At 32.3% G+C, this 24,480-nt stretch overlaps 1 protein-coding gene across 1 annotated transcript; it reads right to left on the bottom strand.

Moving 5' to 3' along the window:
* Nucleotides 1–853: 853 nt before the first annotated feature.
* Nucleotides 854–14,766, bottom strand: LOC127733750 (disintegrin and metalloproteinase domain-containing protein 12-like). The gene is made up of 11 exons (XM_052243064.1): nt 14,750–14,766; nt 14,230–14,398; nt 10,779–10,868; nt 10,465–10,545; nt 9,773–9,893; nt 9,229–9,334; nt 7,700–7,821; nt 4,055–4,244; nt 2,815–2,911; nt 2,586–2,693; nt 854–1,199 (listed from the first exon to the last, which is right to left on the bottom strand). The coding sequence occupies exons 1-8, from the start codon at nt 14,764–14,766 to the stop codon at nt 4,231–4,233; spliced, it is 720 nt and encodes a 239-aa protein (XP_052099024.1). The 3' UTR covers nt 854–1,199; nt 2,586–2,693; nt 2,815–2,911; nt 4,055–4,230.
* Nucleotides 14,767–24,480: the final 9,714 nt, after the last annotated feature.

Genomic DNA, 24,480 nt, shown 5'->3' with positions numbered 1-24,480 from the left:
ATTCGTTTGATGTGTTTGAGCTTTTGATTTTGCAAAATGGGAGTTCGGTATTTTTGTTATTTTACTTTTTATATTTATGTTTGATAGTTATTTGATTGTTTATGTATACTCTTATTACGATTTTATTCCTGGTGGTTTGTAATGGAACTATTACTGGGTCGCTGCAATCGAAAATAGTCAGCGTTGGTGTAGATCTTAACTTCAACGTGCATTTCAATTTTAAATAGAATCAGCTCTTTAATAGATTTTGGTAGTAGTTTTAGAGTATATAGCCTTTATGGATGTTTATTCCTGAAATTATAAAAAGAAAATATTTCCAAAATCGAATTATTTTTAAATGATAATGGATAACGCATCAAAATTCTCGAAAAAAAAGGTGAACCCGTGTGTTTTTTTAGTTACCTGCATTTTAAAAATAAAAAAAAAGAGGTATTTTTGAAATTGAATATTTTTCATATTGACAAATTAAGAGGCTGCTAGACAAAAATATTTAATGCAAAGCCTAGGAAAAAACCAGAAGGAATTATGCAATGTTAAGAAACAAAAAATAATATCTTTATGTAATCAAGAATGTTATCTTAACATAGTTTTACACAGTTTTCATACGGAATGATTAATTCTCGTCATTTCTTTTCACTGTCATCGAAAAAAAGCAGTAAACAAATAAAGACTATCTCTATATCAGGTTTATATATACGGCAAAAGATGTGTCAGTAATCGAAATCTATACAAAATTTAGAAGGAAGAAGTGGGAATAAGTGTGTCAACGAGTAAGGGCATATCCCACAAAGAAGAAAAAATATCAATAGGTAAGTCATCGTCACCTGATAAGGGACACGTGGAATGTTAGCCATCAACCATAAAATATTTTATTTAGTTCAATTTGATTACAAGTTAAATCTTTTGAATTATTAATATATTTCTGTGTGACTTAAAGGCTGCGTAATATGTTTTTTTAAAAAATTCTTTATTCATATTGTGCCATCCCTGCAAAACAAAGTTTTAAAGACGATGAGAAGAAGGAGGCATGGGCCTAATTTTGGTCTGTTGAAAAGCAACAAGTTTCTTTCTTTTAATGTCTCCATTTGGTTCTCCCCATGCAGTTTTTGTCTTTTCTTCTTTATCTTTATGCTTCTTCTTTTCATCTTTATCTTTATGCTTCTTCTTTTCATCTTTATCTTTATGCTTCCCCTTTTCTCCTTAAACATATATTGTTTTAAAAGTATCTTGACTTGTAAGAATTCTCAATTAATAATTTTACTGGTTAGTTTGTATTTTTTTCTTCAAAAGCAGATACACATATCAAAAAAGATATGTAAAAATATATAGAATTCATGGTACAGATGACCAATACGAAGCCTAACTTACTTATTTTGTTTATTATATGCTCCAGCTCTAATCAAACTATGTATTTCTATTCGTACTCGTCATATCTTAAAAAGAAATGTTTTTGAATGGAGTGCTTTGTCAGGGCTGATTTTTATTTTTATGTTTAAATGTGCCTTTGCCGCTAGTATTCCAAAGAGAGATATGGTACTCACAAAACTAATCAACCAGCAACATGTGTACATATCAAGAAATATCGGAAGGAGGTCATTGTGTTTTTGTCTTATTAGAATTTGGCATAGGTGTTAGATTTTTTGTAGCCTTTAATGATTTCTTTCGATAATTTTCTTGACGGTTTAGACCTTACATACTATCTCGTTTGTGTATATCTATTCATTCATACGTTCTCCATTTAAAAGAACAAGGTATTATAAGGCAACTATTTTGGCCCTTATATTCGAAAATCAAAAAGTATTATACACCTACCAAACAACATCTTGCAGATGTTCATAAGACATTAGTCTGTTGCCCGTCGGTATAAATGGTTTTAGGTCTAGGGCTGCAAAATTCTAACATTTAGCACAAAATAGCAAAAACTGCCAAAAAGTCTCATTTTGATATCGTGTCATTGTTATCCCGATATTAGCAACAGCTTTACCCAAAAATAAATGTTGCTACAAGGTGTATTCTGGTGGAGTTTTAATTCACCGAGGGTATCACCAGCCCAGTAGTCAGCACTTCTGTGCTGACATGAATTATCATTGATACGATCATATATATTAATTAACTGTTTACAAAACAATACTAAGGCTTTTCTATCTCAGGAATAGATTACCTTAGCTGTATTTGGCAAAACCTTTAGGAATTTTGGTCCTCAATGCTCTTCAACTTCGTACTTTATTTGGCCTTTTTAACTTTTTTCGATTCGAGCGTTACTGATGAGACTTTTGTAGACGAAACGCGCGTCTGCCGTAAATACAAAATTTAATCCTGGCATCTATGATGAGTTTATCTACACAGATGTAAATGAGTTTAAAATATCATTTTTGGTGTAGCTATTGATCCTACATATTTTGACAAAAGACTATATTTATGACATCATCATGACTCCAAAAGTGACCTTCCTGCACTAAAATGTCAAGATTATATTAACCTGTTCATTTATCAATAATAATTTATATTTATGTAAATAACTTTAAAATGCTTTAAAGAATAAAAAAAAACAAGATTAGGAATGACACCAGACTGATTTTACTTACCTTTAATTTTTTTCTTGTGGCAGATTATAACTATAATGCCAGCCGTCAGACCAAGTACGAAAATCCCGCTCCCACCTGATATCAGTACAATATGTGTAACAGTGAGACCTAAAACATAAACACATGCAATGTCTTTATAGTCGATTTGAAAGACAAATAGTGCTGTAATACAAATTATTTGATTTTGAATTTAATTGAATCCCATGATTTTAAATAAATTAATACTTACTCTTTTCAGGGACTCTTCCTGGAGTTAAGATCTTTACAGAACAATCGCTACTGGTATAACCATGCTTACACCAACATTTATCTAGATTGTTGCATATCTTGAAACGAAAGTATTTCCATTTATTTTAGATTTATATGCAGTGGACTAATATACGATGATAGAAGAACATTGAGCCCAATAAACATATATATCGAGATCTGTATACGCTTCTTCGGCACCTAAGGTTTTTGGTGGCGTTCGTGTTGCTCTGTCTTAAGTTTTGTATGTTGTGTTTTGTAGATTGGTGTCTATCATTTGTTCGTTTTAGTTTTTTTTTTCCATGGTTTTGTGGGTTGCTCTTCGACTAATGATTTTGTTTTTTCCTTTTTGGTAACTTCCGCCTGTTTTGTTTTTTATTAGAAAAAAACTGATATAATGAACTGTTGAATGCCATGCGAACCACTATTCCAAATATTCATTGTGGTTAGACTTCCTTCATTGCTTGATTGCTTTACATTTTTTCTGTTAGTCTCCAAGGGTAATTTTGTAATATGTCGATTTGAATTATGGTTTCCAGCATTATGGAATTTCAATGAAATAACGATGCAGATAAAGTGCTTCAGCACTGACATGATTAAAATTAAACATGTAAATAGGTTGTTTTTGTCCCATACTTTACTTACTATACATAGAGCGCACATGATAAAGGTTATGAAACATAAAGTGTGCATTACTATCTTTTGGGCATTCATTTTCGTTTCTACTTCTGGCTCGGTATCGCTGAAAAATTGACCATAAGACCCTACCTTAAAATGATAAATTAGCTTTTGCAAATCAATACAACAAACCTTGCCTTAGTTAATTTTGGCTACGCTATCGCAGTTCATGCCCTTCTGGTTTTTATGTTTATCAACATTCATTGTATTTGTTATCTTATTCTTTTCGGATTCAAGCGTATACATGATGAAGGCTTGTCCAGAAATGAGTAACATCGTGTATGTATGTGAGATGTTAATCTGGTTACATTGATTTGCTTTATATTTTACCAATTTTATATATTTTTTGACATTCACAATATAGTGCAGAATAGAAAATGTATGTTTGTTTTAATTATTATAAGACATTATCTTGGACTATATGCTATTAAATTTGTTTCCTAGTTTTAAACATAAGACATATTAAAAAAAGAATTGTGTCTGCAAAATAATGATGTGTTTCTTGCGTTGTTATGTATATTATCATTCAAGTTGAAAAAATATACCCCATTTCCAGAACATATCGTTCCATTTACATCAACTGGACAGATCGGAATCAATATGGTACTAATGTCTACGCATTTCTTATTGATACAGATGCCTTGGGACTTTGTTCTCGTATTTGTATAGCACGGGGAACCATCGTCCACCAGTCCTGGATCAGGAACGTCGGGCCCAAGGTTTATTGTGGTTCCCCTAAAAAGGCAGTGGATTGATGCAGTTACCATTAGACTAAATTAACTGAATAAAGCGCCATAGCAACGATAAGTTACAAACCAAACGTCCTTTTAAATGCATACATACATCTCAGTTGAAATCATATACTGTAAATTCAGAAATTATTGCGATGTTTTTATTATTGCAAAAAATGCGACAGGGTTATAATCGCAATAATTTAAACTCGCATTTTGAAAATTTTTATGTGAAATAAACAGGATTTTTCTCAATATCGCAAAAATTAAAAACGCATTTGAGGGTATCACTAGCCCAGTAGCCAGTACTTCGGTACTGGCATGAAAACACGGATTTTGTGTTATTAAAATTTGCTGTTACAAAATTTTGAAAATTATTTAAAATTAAGGAATGTATCTCCCTCATGCAAAGCTCTGATTTCTTGCCCGACTTTGGCTTTACTTTTTTGTCCCTTTTGGTTTATAGCTCTTCATCTTTTTAATAAGCTTTGGATTTTCAAATATTTTGGCCTCGAGCATCACTGAAGAGACATTTATTGTCGAAATGCGCATCTGGTGCAGAAAAATTGGTACCGTTTATGTTATTGCTACCACTGGGTCGATGCCTCTGCTGGTGGACTGATAGTCCCCGAGGGTATCACTAGCCCAGTAGCCAGTACTTCGGTACTGGCATGAAAACATGGATTTTGTGTTATTAAAATTTGCTGTTACAAAATTTTGAAAATTATTTAAAATTAAGGAATGTATCTCCCTCATGCAAAGCTCTGATTTCTTGCCCGGCTTTGGCTTTACTTTTTTGTCCCTTTTGGTTTATAGCTCTTCATCTTTTTAATAAGCTTTGGATTTTCAAATATTTTGGCCTCGAGCATCACTGAAGAGACATTTATTGTCGAAATGCGCATCTGGTGCAGAAAAATTGGTACCGTTTATGTTATTGCTACCACTGGGTCGATGCCTCTGCTGGTGGACTATAGTCCCCGAGGGTATCACTAGCCCAGTAGCCAGTACTTCCATACTGGCATGAAAACACGGATTTTGTGTTATTAAAATTTGCTGTTACAAAATTTTGAAAATTATTTAAAATTAAGGAATGTATCTCCCTCATGCAAAGCTCTGATTTCTTGCCCGGCATGGGCTTTACTTTTTTGTCCCTTTTGGTTTATAGCTCTTCATCTTTTTAATAAGCTTTGGATTTTCAAATATTTTGGCCTCGAGCATCACTGAAGAGACATTTATTGTCGAAATGCGCATCTAGTGTAGAAAAATTGGTACCGTTTATGTTAGGCTAAAATTACAAAATCGCAATAATAGATGCACGCAATAATTTGTGAATTTACAGTATATAGTACCTTTCAATGAAGGAAATATAAATTCGAAAATTAAAGGTTGATTTTAACAAAAAATGCTGTTATAATTCTTCCTCCCTTGTCTTAAACAATCGCGTAATGACAATGCAAACGGCAACACTTAAAACGAAATTAAACAAATTGTTCCATTGGAGGTTAACAAATCCGTTGGTACATTTGCTAGTCATAATTGAGCCAACAGCCAATATAAGTATCCTCCATATTATATTGCAGGATAGCCCTATTAAATAAAGCATTTGTGGTATCACTCATTTGAACGAACTACAGGTAATGTCTGTTAGTTCGATATTTAGATAACAGGCCAAAACTAAGATCTTAACTGTTGATGTTCATGTGTAGCATTTTAGCAGATGAACATCAATTCAGTTATCAAACTTAGAAGCACAACTTAAATCCTTTTTTTTCTGATTTGAAATTTTGTAGTATTATTATTCCTGAAATTGTACAAGATTGTGTCTTCCTGTACATTTTATATCGTTGCTCTATGCAATTATTTAAGAAGTAAAGTTACCGATATAGGGTGTATGATAGCATGATTAAAAATACAATCAGTTTTAATTATTGGAGCTTGGAATTGGAAGCTGTAAGCATTTTTACTGTATTAAATGGTTTATTTCAAACGTTATACCTGCACTGTTTCTTATGTCATTTCTCTATGTTTCTTTTGTTAGTACACTGATAATACTTCAAATTCGGAGGGTTGTGATTTCGAAACAAAAAAATTGTCTAACCCTGATGTCTTTCTGTTATTTATTTTTGTTGATTTGCTATCTCATTGGTGTGTATCAAACATCTCCTTTCGTACATATCAATGTGGTGAAATCACTGAATTGCTGTTACAAATGCAGTAAAAAAAAATGGTAACCTGGAAAAGGCATAGCTAACATAGATGCTATACATTATATTTAAGATTTAGGTTGATTTTTTTTCTCGCATCTTGGTATTGTTATTATCAAAGATGGTAACGTGTGCATTTTTGTTGTTGATGATATACCTACTGGCTATTTCTGTGCATTATACTACTTTTTTAATTCTGTGTCTCAACGTACTTTTGATAAGTTTTCGCAGTATTAGATCTTTAGGTCCCAAAATAATAGTCAAATTTGTAAGGTTACTGATTGTGATTCGAATGGCGGGCGATGCATACATACTTGCACACAAGGAGACACTTTCCCTGTTGACGCACCCGGTCTCCCCTTTTTGGAGTACATGCGAATCACTCCGTTTTTTGGTTTGTTACCTTGATTTGTCCTATTAATTTATTTCGGTAAACAACTGTTGTGTTAATTTATGAAACATGTCAGACCAAGGCACTGACTACTGAGCTGATGATTCCTTAGGAGACTAGCAGTCCGACAGTAGAGATAGCGACACAGTGCCCGAAAATGAAAATAAAACTTTCCAAATTCAGTGCGTCCGATGCTCTTTTCTTGAATCACCTTCACCAGGAACGCACAAATCCAAAAATATTCAAAGCCCAGGATGTATAAATACTTGAATACTTATGGATGGAAAATACTCTCATTTTCCATTGGCAGTCAATGTTGCCCGCCCTTTATCCCCATCGACTTACCATGCAGAACCTACCTGTTGTATTAAATGTCAAATTCGTCTCGTCCTGAATATAAATGAAAATGTCTCACTGATCGTTAAGCAAGCAACACTCAATCAATGTATTTATTGTGTTCAATGGAATACTGTATCGACTGGAAAATATATACTTCGTATACAGGCGTTGCTTGAACGTTGCTACAAAGAAATGGAAAGTCCCCAACAGGAAAATTGAAAACCCCTCGTTTGTTGTATAATTTAGTTCACGAAAAATTTGTTATTTGTTAAATTCTTTCTAATTTTGAATTAAGCTTGATTTTTAAATGATTTAAGATTTTAGCACAGATCTTGTGATGAATTTGAAGCGTCAGATTCCTTAGTCTTTTTTATCGATTTGGTTTAAATGAATATATTCCATCCGATACTACTGGACGTTAAGCAACCAATAATCAATCAATCAATCTATCCGATATAATTGTTCGAAATACGAATCAAAATTTGCTGAGGGTTATTTTAATTATAATAAATGATACTTACTTACATGTAATTGGGCCATGAGGTGGAGGGAGTGTCAAATGTCTTTCAATCACTCGTTGTGAACCTCCTCCAAATACAGGGTTTGGTATACCCGAGTCACAAAAAAGTACACCACACATCTTATCACTATACAGGAAAAAAATGTGAATATTTAATTTCAAGACACACAAGTCTACCTGATATATCATTTAATTTTCCATCACGAAGAAACATTTAGGACTTGATACAGAAAATATGTGCATGTACGCAATTTATTAAAAACAAATAATCTGTTGAGGTATTCACAACTTAACCAAATGAGCTAAGGGAAGTTTGAGAGTTGTCCTTTTTAGCTTGTATTACTATGTCAGAGAAATACTTGATTCATTTGATTATGTGGTCTGATAACGAATAACAGTTTCTGTAGGAAGTTGTCAACTAAACGAAATATAAAGCATTATTGTTATTACAATCCTTGTACGCTTTACATGTAGAGGGAACTATTGATTTGATCACTGATTTTTACTTTCCTTTAATTTTTTTTGCGCTTTTATGTTTATGGGGACATATTTGCCCAACAATGTTATAATTGCCTTTTCACGACTATATCTTAAAATTTGGAATGATTTTACATTACGTTGTACTGTTTTTATTGCTTTGTCCCTATCAAAAGTATTATTGGGTGTATTACTCAATTAGTTGAATCACAAGTTAACGTGTGCCTCTCCAAAATTCAATTACTAATCGATTGTTGTCGCCGTCTTCTTTTTTATTCATAAGTCTATTCATAGGATAAATTGCATATATTGCTTTTAGTTTGTGTGTGGAAAAATGTCTGATTGCCATATTGTCATGTTGCCCTGTCTTGGTAAGTGGCTCTTTTAATACATATCCAACTTTTTTTTCAAATTGTATGTAGCATTTCAGTTTCATGGATTTATCATCGTAGAATGCCCAAATTTTATTCTATTTCCTTTGTCATCACCCGAATTTTATTATAGGTTTTATTCCGTACATCATGTACGTAATGAAAATAGCGGTTGATTGAAATAATAACAAGGTTATACTCAAAGCTTTATGTAATTAAACTCATGTTACTGGATTAACAATATAGTGTCTAGTGATGTTACTGTATGTTTTAATTGTTTCATGTGTGTACTCTTTTAAAGCTTATTATTGATTCGAATAACGAGTGCGAAGATATTAAAATTACTTTATGGGAATTCATTACCCGATCAACAATTAATGCTTCGGGTTGACGTAATTTATAACACTACGAAGTACTCCGTATTTTTTTTAAAAAGGTTAAACTTGGTTTTTTATTCATACATGTGCTTGTTTTACATGATCGCATTAATATGATATGTATTCTTTGCAAATTGTCGAATTTGAATATTAATTCAAATATGGTAATTGTTTAACCTCGAATACTGTTCTGTTTTGTGTACTTTAATTCTAATGAGAAATTGTATCTTGAATGCCAAGATTGTTTACTTATAATTTCTCGGCTGAACAAAGAATGTAAGCATAGAAGTAATAAACCGGCATAATCACCTATCATTACATTTCCTATGGATAGAATTCGAGATAGTTCCACAGTTTCCACTAGCTTGACCTTGTTTGTTTTCAGTGAAACAATACACGTGAGCCGTTTTACCAGCTATGAAAATACAAATACAATTTAATAAAAAATCACGTTAATAAAAAAGATATTAAAAGAATTTTTCGTAAAATTTCGTTCTACACTAAAACTTGCATTGGTTAGAATACAATCCAGAACTTTCTTTAATGCGCTGTTTTCAAGCTGCATTCTTGCAATAGCCACCGTGAAATATTAATTTCTCGACTTTTTCCCCCTTTTAAGCGTTCATATTAAATTTTGTAAACTGAATGTAATTTTTTTTTTCATTTGATCCAATGGACGAAAACATAATAAATCGACAATACTTCAACCAGTCATGAGCCTCATAATGGAATAACTTGGAAATTATATGAAATTACTAGAATACATTAGATTGTTAAAGACATCATTTGCACGAACGCCGACACGGTGCACTGTAATTTCGAGAACGACTTAAATTTCTGAACAGGTACTTACTGCTGCCCCAAATATGTTGACATTGTATCAGATTACTACGACACTGGCCTCTATAACAATATCCAACGTCTAACCCTTGTCCACACTGATATAAGTCTTGCTTGTACAAATTAGCTGGACACTGCAAAAATATGTCGAAATTGTATCGACAAAGAACATCAGTTAAATTTAAAACTAGAATTGTAGTCTTGTAAGCTTTATTGTCTTGTTTTTCTTCTCTATTTCATCTGCTTTTATTCCTGTTTTACGATTGTTGCTTTAAAATCAATTTATAAGAACTTTTAACATTCCTTCTTCTTCGTCTTTAGAGTTTTGGCAGGCGGCTTTCCTAGAGTAGAACTTGCGCCCTACTTATAACTTATTGTAAAAATAAAATCTCGTGGTGTTACGTGTTGTTTCGAAACATTTGAAAATATATATTCGTACAGAATTTGATTTTTTTCGATTGGAAAAGACGAAATAAGACTCGTGTACTGGTACCCCAATTTTATCAAATGGTCAAAATAACCAAGGAACAACGCTGTTATTGCCATTCTTCGCGACAATTATTAATCTAAGAATATTTCCGGTCGTTCTGTAAATAATTGTGTGTTCTTTTAAGAAAAAAAATTCAGTAAAAATTGTTATCATATTTTGCATTCTTATAACTTATGTTTCGGGCAGTTAATTACCATTCAATATAAAACCTGTACCTGTTCACTTTTTCCATCACAGACCTCGTCTAAGTCGCATTCATTCTGTGCTGATCTACATAACTTGTTCGCCTTAAGAACCTGAAGAGTCAAGAAAAGTCTAATAGGTCAGCAAATTTCTATCAAAAGTTTGGAATAAAAACCATTTTAAATGTTTACAAAAAAAAAATGTTTTCAATGTACTAAGTTTTATTATATCATTTGTACCAATCAGACTATACTATTAACCATCAAAATAATTTTCTGTTGAATTTTTTTTTATCTGTTTTGACATTTTAGACAACTTGGTCCTTAAATGGAATAAATGTATTTACCTGACAGTGGTGGCAGCATCCACCAGAATCACATTTAGCTCCGTGCTTAAGTTGGCAGGTGTCTGTGCAACATTGACTTTTCTTACATTCCTGAAAATGTGGTTCCTTGTTTATCTTTACTTTTTATTACCTGTTGTAGTTTTATCTTACGGGTATCATTACCGCTAATCTTTTGAATCCGAAAGATAATTTTAAAATGCCACAATTTGCTACATATCAGATTTTAATTTTCATTTGTTGTTGCTCATTCTGATGCCTTCTTTTTTCATTGATGAAATCACATATTTTGTGCGTGCCATGAATAAAACAACGTTCCTACTTCTCAAATAGAAACTGCATATCTCTCTGCACTTACTTAGTTCACCCCACGGTATTTTGTGGTGTTCGCGTTGCTCAATATTTAGTTTTCTGGGTATTGTTTGTGTATATTTCGTTTGATTGCCTAACATTTTTACATGGATGTTTAAAAAAAATTATCCAAAATAAACGCCACGACAACTACTTTGTAAAATAAAAAGTAAAATAACAAACGTACAGAACTCCAGGGAAATTCTAAACGGAAAGTCCCTTAATAAATGACAAAATCAAAAGCTCAAACACATCAAACGAATGGAAACAACTGTCATATTCCTGACTTGGTACAGCAATTTCCTCATGTAGATGGTGGAGTAAACCTGGTTTTATAGCTAGCTAAACATCTCACTTGTATGACAGTCATATAGCATTCCATTATATTGACAACAATGTGTTCGCAAAACAAACGGACATAATAGGTAAAAATATCAAAAATTGGGGTACCGCAGTCAACATTGAGTTATAATCTTAATCACTATAAAAACAAATAACTATTAAACAAAGATACACAAAATGGCATATAGACACCCTATAGACAAAGTACATAAGCAAGAATACAAAAATGACCATAGCACAATAACACAATTGTGGGATGTATAAATATCTAGCCACGCCAAAAGTATATTACCAAAAATGGACTAAACAGTAAAGGTTAAAATATACAAAAATAACACTATAACACGTGATTAAGACGACATTTCAAACAACGTCAGTACCTAGAATCTATACTTCAAGACCATAATGTATTATTTGTGAAGTTGATACGGAATATTTATCAACAAGGTCTTGGTATCTTCCAATGAATTGCTTTAGAAAAAGGACGAGACGTTCTTTGACATAACCCTGGTTCATCAACTTTTTGCTCAGACACTGGTGACATTTAATACAGTCTGAGTAGCAGCTGCAAGCTCTTGATTACCGACTGAGTTGGGAAATGTATATCCCATATGCAGGTGAAATTGGTATATTGCTGCTAAGGTGGGGGAAACTTATAATTTCAAAATTAAAATCGTCTCTTGTATCATAGATTCTAGTACTGAGATGACCACTAATGTCAAATTCGAGGTATAAATCTAGAAATGAGGCGGAGGAAGCCGTGTCTGTTGTTTCTTTAATTTCTAATTCTGGAGGATATATATTTTGAACCCAATCAGAAATCAGATTGTTAATGGAGAGAACATCATCAATATATCTGAATGTGAAATTAAATGATCTGGCTTCTTTGAGCTTCTTGTTTTTGATAAGTGTCTGAAGGAAATCCGACTCTTATGAAAATAAAAAGAGGTCGGCAAGGAGAGGCGAACAGTTCGTTCCCATAGGAATGCCGACAATTCATTTTAAAAGTTTGCCTCCAAATTCAACAAATTTGTTGTCAATAAGAAACTCGAGCAAACTGATCGCTTGTTCCTCTGTGTAGCATGTTTTACCTTTTTGTTCACTATTAACAAAATATGCATATGGTATCACAAAGCAATAAAGGTATAGCGTATGTAACCATTTTTATATTGAAAAGCGTTTTGGATTATTTCTTTTAGAAGATTTTTCAATTTACATGGGGAATTGTGGTATACTGGGTTGAAAAATCAAAAGTTTTGATAGAATTAATTTCAGAGAAAGAACGAGATTTAAAATTATTCAGTTTTTTAGAATCCACATATGGTTAATACGCGAGTAAATAGTTTCACAGTATTTCTGAAGACCATCTTTCACTGCGGACATATTTTTTGTCAATCTAATGAACAATTCCTTTGTAGAACATGCAGATGAGCCGTCAATTACCGTTGCTTGTACGGAATTTTGTGAGGTTTAGGTATCCAATACAAACAAGGTAAGTCTTCAGATTTGCTGTTCAATGTAATGTTCATGGAAGCCATGAAGGACGTATGATTAGACGAATCTTATCCTTGCCAAATGATATATTTTCGTATGTGGGATGACCTGAGTGCTCTTTTATTCCTTATTCTTTTACAAGACACTCGTAGTATTACGATTTACATATAAAACACTATTATCTGAAGCTTTGTCCGCAGGGACAACAACATATTTATCGTGATTCCTTGCCCTAAAAACGGACTTTGGTCGATCATTCACACAGTTTTTCAACTTATGAATTCGACGTTTTATCAGAGACCTGATAGATTTGACTGGAAGCGCTCTTGTCCCATGAACTGTCCTGTCTTTTCGAAACCAGTATCTCTTAACAAACTTGATTTTGTTTACAATGGTCTTTCATCGTGAAAAAAAAGTATAACAAAAATACCGAACTCCAAGGTAAATTTAAAAAGGGGAAAGTCCATAAAAACTGACAAAATCAAACTTTTTCAATCGACGGAACGAGTGAAAAACTACTGTCATATTCCTGACTTGGTACAGGCATTTTTCGAAGAAAATGGTGGGTTATACCTGGTATTAAAGCTAGCTAAACCTCCCACTTGTATGACAGTTGTTTGTTGTTCCATTACATTGACAAAATTTGGTGAGCAACCCAAACACACATAAAAGGTAAACGTGACAATAATTGGGACCCAACAGCCAAAATTGTGTTACCATACCTCACAACTGTCAAAAAAAATTCAAACAAACATACAAATAAATCTAACAAAGACGCCAACAAAAAGGGTGTTGTAGTTTATAGAAAATTTGACAAAGACGCTAACAAAAAAGTATTTATATTTTATAGTAAATTGTATATCGACAAGGACGCCGATAAAAAAGTTTTTATAGTTGATACACGAACATTGAATATTGGGTTTCTTCCAATTCTTTATTCTTATTGCTTTATATGATATATTAGATTGATTGTCATCTGGTGATTAAAAAAAAGTTAAATCACAAAAAAACTGAACTCCGAGGAAAATTCAAAACGGAAAATCCCTAATCAAATGGCAAAATCGAAAGCACAAACACACCAAACGAATGGACAACAAACTGTCATATTCCTGACTTGGTTCGTTTGTTCATGGTGTTTTTTACCAAACCCGACAATATTATTACATCTAAGTAAATGCAAATCATTTCTACTACTGTACGCAATTTGAAGCTTAATATATGTACAAAAACACAAAGATGTAAAGGGAGACAATGAATGTTTCCGTACCTTTTTCCCCCCACAATCGCAAACTTCTCCTTTTTCCTTTATTCCATTCCCACATATTGGTCCATTGTATATGACGTCAGGTACATTATAAAGACAAGGAGCAAGGCCTTTATCTTTGACTTTCTTGACAATTTTAGCACTGCATGATGAAAACGTAGTTGGAAGCTGCCTATATGATAAACAGATATATAGATATTGTGAACAGTGATGCTGCGGGGAGGTAATGAAATTAGAATAACAATTTACAATAAAATATTTACAACATTTCTAATACACCATTTTGTCGCATATAAAAGAGAGACGAAAGATACCAAAGGGACATTAAAACTCATACATCGAAAATAAACTGACAACGACATGGCTAAAAAAGAAAAGACATACAACAGTACACAAAACACAACATAGAAAATTTAAAGACTGAGCAATACAAACCGGATGGTGATCTCAGGTGCTCCACAAGGGTAAGCAGATCCTGCTCCACATGTGGCACCCGTATTGGTTCTTTTTGTCTGTGACTTACGTTATGTCTGCGTTCATTACGCAGTCCTTTGGATCCAGGCATGTACAAGCCGCATCATCATGCAACATTCCCAGTACATGACCTATCTCATGTGCTAATACAACAGCTGATTTCAGCTCACGCGTAGAACTGGCTCTATCGTCTTGTATCACTGCACCTGACTGGTCACCACACATGGCATTGACGTGTGCAATACCGACATGCTGGCCTCCGAATGGTTTGCCACTGAAATTTATAATGATTAAAACTACATGCATCTCCTATATCTCCTATATGATGAGTAAAATAACAAAAATACCGAACTTCAAGGAAAATTCGAAACGGAAAGTCCCTCCTTATCAAATGACAAAATCAAAAGCTCAAACACATCAAACGAATGTCATATTCCTGACTTGGTACATGCATTTTTACTTGTCCTTGTACATTTGTTACCTTTACTGTTTATTCCATTTTTGGTAATATACTTTTGGCGTGGCTCGGTACTTATACATCCCGCCATTGTGTCATTGTGCTATGGTCAATTTTGAATTCTTGTCTTTCATTTTTGCTTATGTACTTTGTCTATAGATATGATAGAGTGTCTATATGCCATTTTCTTTTCTTTTTTTGTTGAAAAAGTTATTTGTTTTTATAATGATTAAGATTGTATTACAATGTTGACTACGCTACCCTAATTTTTGACATTTTTACCTATTATGTCTGTTTGTTTTTCTCACACATTGTTGTCAATATAATGGAATTCTATGCGACTGTCATACAAGTCTAAAAACCCGGGAAATGCCTGTACCAAGTCAGGAATATTACAGTTGTTTTCCATTCGTTTGACGTGTTTGAGCTTTTGATTTTGCCATTTGATAAGGGACTTTCCTATTTGAATTTTCCTTGGAGTTCGGTATTTTTGTTATTTTACTTTTTACACTTTAGCTAAATATAAAACCACGTTTAATCCACCATTTTCTACATAAGGAAATGCCTGTATCAAGTAAGGAATATGACAGTTGTTTTCCATTCGTTTGATGTGTTTGAGCTTTTGATTTTGCCATTTTATAAAGGACTTTCCGTTTTAAATTTCCTTTGGAGTTCGGTATTTTTGTTATTTTACTGTTTCCCTTATGGAGAAAATGGTGGATTAAACCTGATTTTATAGCTAGCTAAACTGTTTGAGACTAAAAAGATCGTTTGATCTCAACGATATGAGAAAACATAGGAACTATTTTTCAAATCTTTTCTGTTCAGTGAATTGAGTAAAACCAATGAGAATCTTTACAGAACAGAAAATGATGTATGCAAAATTTTCTCTTTTCTAGTGCGTTCCAAAGAAAAGTCACGACTTAAACTGTACTTACGTTATCAGTGCAATAAAGTCATAATCGACGGATACCGTTTTTCTTATTGATTTTTTAGCATGAATAAGAAACTGATCTAATAACTCTGTAGCATCGGTAGATGGCGTATCTGTTTGTTTTGCAATCCATATTTCGACACCAACAAGTAAAACTCGGATACCCACAGGTGAATATATCTATAAAAAAAGATTAAAGTAAAACATCGTAACTTTGTTCTTTATTTTGACCCTTTAAACTTTTTTTTATTCAAGCGTCACTGATGATTCTTTTGTAAACGAAACGCGCCTGGCGTACAAAATTTTAATCCTGGGATATATATGTTACAGTGTTGTTTTTATTTGGTTTACATTTGTATTTATATTTGCTCAAACTGAATTTTTACTTATTGAGAAAGTATACTAAATAGGGTATATATATACTACGAACGACAAAAACTTTTTTTTTACGTATTGTCAAATTTAAAATTTACTATATACTACACCTTTTTTTGTGGGCGTGATTGATTTAGACTTCCCCTTTTTGAATTTGCCTTGGAGTTCGGTATTTTTGTTATACTTTTTTTGCGTAGAACCTTTATGAGCTATATGACCAAAAGGGGCATAAAAAGAATTGCCAAATTTATCTTAGGTCGTCAACTTTGCTTGAGGGATTTGGAACCTTAGTTTCTGAATAATATCATTATCTATCAACGGGGAATTTTAGAAAATTATGTTATTAATCATGCAGGTACCAAATCAATGACTACAAAGCTGATGATATCCTTGGGGACAAATAGTCAACTAGCAGAGGTATTGAACCCAGATATTATTTTGCAATATGTGTAATAAATGGCCAAACTTTACGGGAATAATAACAACACCCTTAACTTTAATTCTCTATTTTTGTAATTTTCCATTTACCAAATAGAAAATATAACATTGTTACCAGACCGTATGTAAAATTGCAATCGTTGTAATTATAAATTTGTCGATGCAATCAATCGAAAAATGCTGTTGTAATCAACTTGTTACTCATCAACTTTCGCATAATTCATTAAAACTTAATTTCGTGCATAAAAAATGATTACATCACATAAACACAGAAAAAGTTGTGTAAAAAAGGCTATTAACTGTATCAAAACTTTTGCGTTTTAATCATCAGCGTCTTATGTTGGCAAATTCATTTATTAATCAAAAGTGTCAACGTGTTCATCAATCTGTTAGTACATGATCTGTCATAGCAGATGAAAAGTAGCACTTTTTCTGTGTTAGTACTTCAACTTTACATCACAGATGGACTGTGATTGTTTACACGCTGCTTTATAGTGGGAAAGATACTGAAAATACGGGAAGGATCATGTTCTTACTGAATAATATTGTTGAGACGTTGTGCCTGTTCTGTTTTCATATTTGTGTTTTCTTACTTTCACACGTTTTGTATTTGGAACCTTGTTAACGTTTGGGTTATTACAGGAACAATTGTTCCCATGTTGTCTACTTTATTGAATGGCAAAACACTACCGACAGAATAATTCACATAGTATTTGGTCAAGTACAATTCTAATCGTTTCTTACAGTGTTCAACACATGTCTATCAAATCAAATTCATGTCATTTTGATTTCGTTAAAATTTCTTGAACAGTTGATCCAGAGAACACAAAACTCGGTGATCGTAGCACATTTGAGGAAAATGTTGCTTATACAATATAGTCCATAAATATTCTAACCTGATCAATGTGATTTACCATTCTTTCGATGTATTGAATAGCTTTAGTGGTATTCTTGCCAATACCAGCCTCCGAAAACTAAAAAAATAAACATACAGATTAGGAAAAAAGACACATTAAAAATCAATTGTTAGAAGTTTGGTTTAAAGAAGCAATATAACAATTATATAGTCTGCAAAATAATCCATGCTTTCGGTAGCTTAGTACATGTACTTTGGGGCTCAATATTAGCTTTATTGCAGACACTAGATAGACTTACATGAATCAAGGATAAGGCGATAGGACGAATATACTTATTAATTTTTAGATAAGCACGGTTGTAACGACCAAGACACAACTCCTAAATACGGCTTTTTAACTGATTTTCCTTCCGTGTATATTGCGTCAAATGTGCATTTAATGGCAGTATTATAATTGTGCTTGACGGTTAAACTAGTGTAAATGCAGATATTTTTGCGTGGTTGTATTATTGCAAATGATGATCAACGGGAAAGAATGCAAAAAATAATATGATTTTTAAAAAAATACTGCATACACAAAAGGCAATCAGAATTCAAACTACTTGTTCCGATTGAATGAGATATGTACCAACGTTTCATTTTCCTCAATAATAATAATACAATCATGAATTTTCGGAATTTATGATAAATGTAACAATGCCTGTTCTCCGAAAGAACAACTCAGTCGTAGTAATCCTTTCTTATTGTCAGATGTAAATCAAAGCTTAAGGGCATACGATACAGTTTTGATCCCACGGTGATCTTTTTACGAAAATGTGCATACAAGCTATTTTTCACCTATTTACTAGTAATTCAAATATGTAATAAAAAAATACCTTCATGTGCTAAATTTAGAGATAAATGGGGTCGAAATTTTAGACATTTACTTAAAATTTCGGTTTCTTGTACATTTCTATCCTTTGGACAGACATACTTAACTTTTTTTGTTTCAAAAGATGAACACATGCGGATTTTTGTAAAACGATTTGAAATATCTTCTTTACAAAACTATGCTCTTAATCAAGATTTTAGTAAAAAACGGCATTTTTTGCTGCTGATTTATCTAATTTAAAAAAAGTTCATCGGTGTTTCTTTTTTCATTTTCATAAAAATTGGAAAAAAATAATCTTCATGCAGTATCAAGTCATTTGAAAAAAGAGGGGTCCATGTACTCGTTTTCAAGCTAATGCTTAAAATCCCTCTAAAAATGCATCTTTTCTCGATAAGTTGCAGTTTGACGTCGCGAAAAATAACATATTACGTTAGCAACGGCATTACCTCCCCTGTAACTGTATCGTATGCCCTTAAGCTACAGGTTCCTTCGTTCGAAAAAAGTCTAAGGCTTTTCCGGATCAGAAGTCTTAATTGAGAGAAATTTTATGTAATATTATTTCCACTGGAACGAACAAATATTAGAGTATTTGTTCCTAACGAAATAAAGGGTTTATCATAGTTGTTTCAACAGGAACAGATATAATGGCATTGTTTATAAATAATTTTCCAGGGGCATTTCTGTTAGGCGGAATAAATATACGTTGACAGAGAGACCTGCAACCAGTTTAATAATTTGACTTACGATACATTTTCATTAAAGGACATACCAGTGCATAATCCATAACAACATATAATTCTATCATTAATGTTTCTGTTGTTGATCTTCTTTGTCTGTCATGGTTTACCTGAAGGAGTGTAGTGAATATAGGTGTTTTTTTAGAATGTAGGACAGAAAGTCATAGGACAATAAGTCACAGACAAAAAGTCACGGACAAAAAGTCACAGGACAAAAAGTCACAGACAAAAAGTCACGGACAAAAAGTCACAGGACAAAAAGTAACAATTCAGTTTCGAGATTATTTTTCTTTGAATAAGAAAACACTTATTAAAAAAAAAACATTTTTGTATTTTTCTTGAACTATAATTATTTGTAAAGCAACTTTGTACTTAAAATTTATTTAATAAATTTCAATAATGATCAAATAATTGTTAAGTAAACAAAATGTCAAAGTGGCTTGGTACTTAAAAGGTTTCATTGTGCCAAGAAATATATCCTTTGCATTGTTAAAGATCGTTAAAATCTAATTATTTTTCATTTATCAAGGCTAATGAACAATTTCCTAAACTGTAAAATGAATGTATGAAATAAAAAGAATATTTTTCAAGATTATTCTCTTATATATTCAAACAATTGTCAAATTATCTGTTACTTTTTTGTCCTATCAAATCTGTGACTTTCTGTCCTGTGACTTTTTGTCCTGTGACTTTCTGTCCGTTTACCTTTTTATATATATATACAATAAAACAGATCGCAGTGTTTGTTCTAAAGGGAGAGGTTTTTTCAACAGGAAAAACAACATCCATAATTCTGATCGGCTTGGTTTAGACATTTTCCGAAGAAAACGTTGCGTTAAACCTGATTTGTAGCTAGCTATAAACGCAAGATCTTGAAATTCGTATCACCTGGAATATATATACTTCATATGCAGGCCCTGCTGGAATGTTGCTACAAAAAAATGGAAAGTTTACAATTGGAAAACTGAACTCATTCCTTTTGTTGCAAAGTTATGTTCACAACATACCACCAATACCAATTTCCAAATGTAAGATATGAGGCAGACATAAGAGTATCTGTTCTTGTCTTTGTTTCAAGTTTGGTGGGATAGTGAAACTTTGAATTATTTGGTAAGAGGACATTATCTACTAGTGTTTAGAGGATAATGCTAGCTTATTTTCATTCTTCTTATAAAGTTCTTGTATGAAGTGTGTATTATATGAATAAAGGAAACAGTCGGCAAGAAACAGAGCACCGTTGGTTCCCATAAGAATGCCAATTGTTTTTTGAAAAACACGTCCTCCAAACGTAACAAATGTGTTGTCAAAAACAAAATCAAGACGATTGGCACAAAGATGAACTCGGATCTTTCCGGCTTGTTGTAGTCTAAACCGTCTTTCTTCCCTGCATTTCGACTCATAACAAAAAATCAATTTCCCTTTGAACCGTCTCTCAATCGAGTAAGTTTAATCGTATCTCTAGTTTTAGTTGCGATTCAGCATATTTTGCGGTGACAAATAACAAAGGTTAAAGTTTTTTATGGTTTGGTTTAGTTTTGTTGTTTTTTTATTTTGTTTTTGTTTTTTTTTTTACTTTATATTTTAGATTAATTAATCTTTTGTTTTTGCTCTGTTTTTTTTGTGGTCTTGCATATCGGCATTTCTATTAAACTCTTTCTGCAAGTTTCTTAAATTGTAATATTATTCATTAATAAATACCATTGAAGTGTTTTGTCTGAACTCGTATATTGGGAACTCTCTGTTGCATACAGTTCTTTGTTCCGTTTTTTCAAGTGACTGCAATCGATATGAATTTTGTACCTATGAAATATTAAAAAAATATCAAAATTTTGTGTTTGTAACAGAAATTTGAAATGAGTTTTTAATGTGTCCATGACAGTTGTACTTGCGTACAATTAAATAAATGTATTAAAATCTTTAAAAAATAATTACTTAGTACGACAATGTGACCAAGAAAATATCTAACTCACCAAAAACATCCGTACATTATTCACAAAAAGCCATTGCCATTAAAAGATGGACATACATTGTATGTGATATTTTTTTCATTTTGATAAATTGTTATTCCAGTACGTACAATGTATCTTCTCTTACAAAGAAACTTCGGTTACTGTTGTTAATTTTCTCTCTAACTTTCTTTCTTTTTTTCCTTTAACTTTATGTTTGTTTCACAACAGCCAGCATCAGTTATTTGCATATGAGTACATATCTTACACTATTGTCCTTTAAAATATATCTTTTATCTCCATGGCTTATCACTCCACTGAAATAAAAATATACAGGCAATCACACTTTGTGGATTAAAGCGAATCTCCTTTCAAAATCCTGTATTGATGTTGTCCCAAAACATCATAAAGTATTCAAATAGCTTGAAAGATTTTGCATAATACAATACTAAAGTATTTTTTTATTTGTAAAAAATAAAATTTAATGGTATATCAGATATATATATGTGAAATCTAACCACAAAGCTACCATAAAAATTCTAAAATTACTGGTTTTCGTCATCACAAATCTCTGTTTACTTCCCCCAAAAATAAATAGCACATGCATAATAATAATTATACGAGTAATTCTACATACACGTATCTTACCCAGAAGCATAATTGAATGTACATAGAGTGTGATGTCATGAACTAAAAGTGTTTAAAACAACATGGGACTGTTGTGGTGTATAGCCCGCTATGTCTAACAAACACATAAACTAAACACATGCTTATGTACCTGTCACAAGTCTGGAACCTCGCTCGTGGTTGTCGTTTTCTAGTTTCGAGATGATTTAGTGCCTGTCATATTGGATATACATCTTCTATCGTTGAAGTTATTTTTTTTAACTCTGGTGTCATTTAGTTTATTGTGTCGTGGGGTTGTTATTACACTGACTAATACCTCGCAACTCCATTTGTTTTGCATACATAAGCACTTGTTATCATATTAGAAGCTGGGGTTTTTTCATGCCAGTTCACAGTTCTAAATATCACAAAGCTTGGCTTGTTACAGGGGCAACCATACAAACCACATATCAAGGAAATATTACGTTATACCCTCGCATCCCTTTTAAAAGCTATACATATGTTGCACGGATGACAAGTATTAAGTCATTACATTTCTATTTACCTCAAGTCTATACATGTGTCCAAAGAAACGAAAGAATCTGTAATATTCTCGATATACCCTGTCATATAACACTGTGATCTCTGGAAAAAATTATATACCAGACTTTGAACTTGAATTTAGATAATAATGGAGAAATAAAATTGAGAATGGAAATGGGGAATATGTCAAAGAGACAACAACCCGACCAAAGAGCAGACAACAGCCGAAGGCCACCAATGGGTCTTCAACGCAGCGAGAAAATCCCGCACCGGAGGTGGTCCTCAGCTGGCCCCTAAATAAAATTGTGTACTAGTTCAGTGAAAATGGACGTCACACTAAACTCCAAAACATATAAATGAACTAAAATTAAAAAAACATACAAGAAAAGATTGATGTAAAATCAAAACCATTGACGGTGAATTACATGGCCTATAGCTTTTGTTTTCAGTTTTTGGATATTTTTTTTTCATTTAATTGGGAATTCCGGAATTCAAAACCGAATGGAAATATGACAATGTTCCTGTGTAAATAGGAATAAGCCATACAAATAATGAGTTTTTATTACTTTTTATTTCTAGTCACTAGTATAGGTAATTGTCTTCACCTACGTGTGAAAAAAAACTAGAGTTGTTACGACTAGTATTGTGTATGATAGTCTATCAAAGACATATCTAGGACTAGATATTAGTCGTTATTGAACTAGTTTTTGAATTGAGTACAGTATTGGTAAGCTAACTGAATTCAGCTTTAAAATCATTAATGAAGTTATCTTTTGAGAAATTGACTGATTACTTACATCAATGGCCGTTCTTTTGAAGATATTTTAAGGAACATGTTCACGATTGCAGTATAATTCTGTATACACCAAAGATCGAAGAACTTTGAACGGTCAAGGACTTGAACAATATTTTTAAAGATTTTGATTTGTTAATAGAATTAAAGCTTGTAAATTTAAGTGATGTAATGTCTCTTTTTATAGCTCAAATGAAAAGGGAGGTTCGTAATAGTCAGTTCGTTTTTATCTGTAACATATGATTCAGCAAAAAACAAATAATACAGAAGTGTTTGTTATGTAGTCGATTTTCCTTTACATAGTACTTACATCATAACTAGTTAAGTGTACAGTTATAAATCAGTATAGTATAGTATAGTATAGTATAGTATAGTATAGTTTTATTCAAGCAAATTCAAGCACATATATAAAAATTCACAAGACAAAACAAGACAAATAATATATATATATATATATATATACTTTTAAAATAGTATCATAATATATTTTAAAAACAGTGCTTAGAAAGAAGCCTGGGATATCCCATAAAAGCTTACATAGTATAGCTTATTTCCAATGGGGTCCCTTGTTTGAAAATATATAAAAATAATACTTCAAATTATATGTTAAAATTTGACTTTCACCAAAAAAAAAAAAAGAAAGATAAATTGTTTCTTAAAAAACAAATAGCAAATCACCAGTTTCTATATTTCTTGCTGTTATTTTTAATTGTTCTTTAACTGCAGTCTTTTAAGCAGATCTGTTTGATATATTTTTTATGTTGGCTGGTAGATTGTTCCAGTCTTGTATAGCATTATAGACAAAGCTGTTTTTATTACAGTTTTTAACATTTGGTACAAAAAAAATATTATGTGCAGCACTTCTGGTATTATGATTATTCAAGTCAAAATGTTCACATAAATACTCTGGAGCATGTCCATGATATATATTGAATACATGGTTTAATCCAAGTTGACTAACTCTATCTTTTACAAATATCATATTAACTTTATCTATAATATCACATGTAATTCTAGTCCTTGGACCCAGACCTAGGATGAATCTCACCACCTTATTCTGTACAACTTGCAATTTTTATGTCATCCCTTTGCCCAGACTATCAGAAGCAAAGTAGGTTACACATGTTCAAATCTACTAACCTTTAAATACATTTGCTGGTACTTTCCATCGTATAATCTTAGGCTCAATGTTGGAGTTTGAAGTCTGCAAAAATAAAAATGAGT

This window comes from Mytilus californianus, unplaced genomic scaffold (assembly GCF_021869535.1).
Source record: "Mytilus californianus isolate M0D057914Y unplaced genomic scaffold, xbMytCali1.0.p SCAF_3, whole genome shotgun sequence".
In the NCBI taxonomy this organism is placed as follows: Eukaryota; Metazoa; Mollusca; class Bivalvia; order Mytilida; family Mytilidae; genus Mytilus; species Mytilus californianus.
Note: the sequence above shows the minus strand (reverse complement) of the source record. Positions and strands in the feature narration are given on the sequence as shown.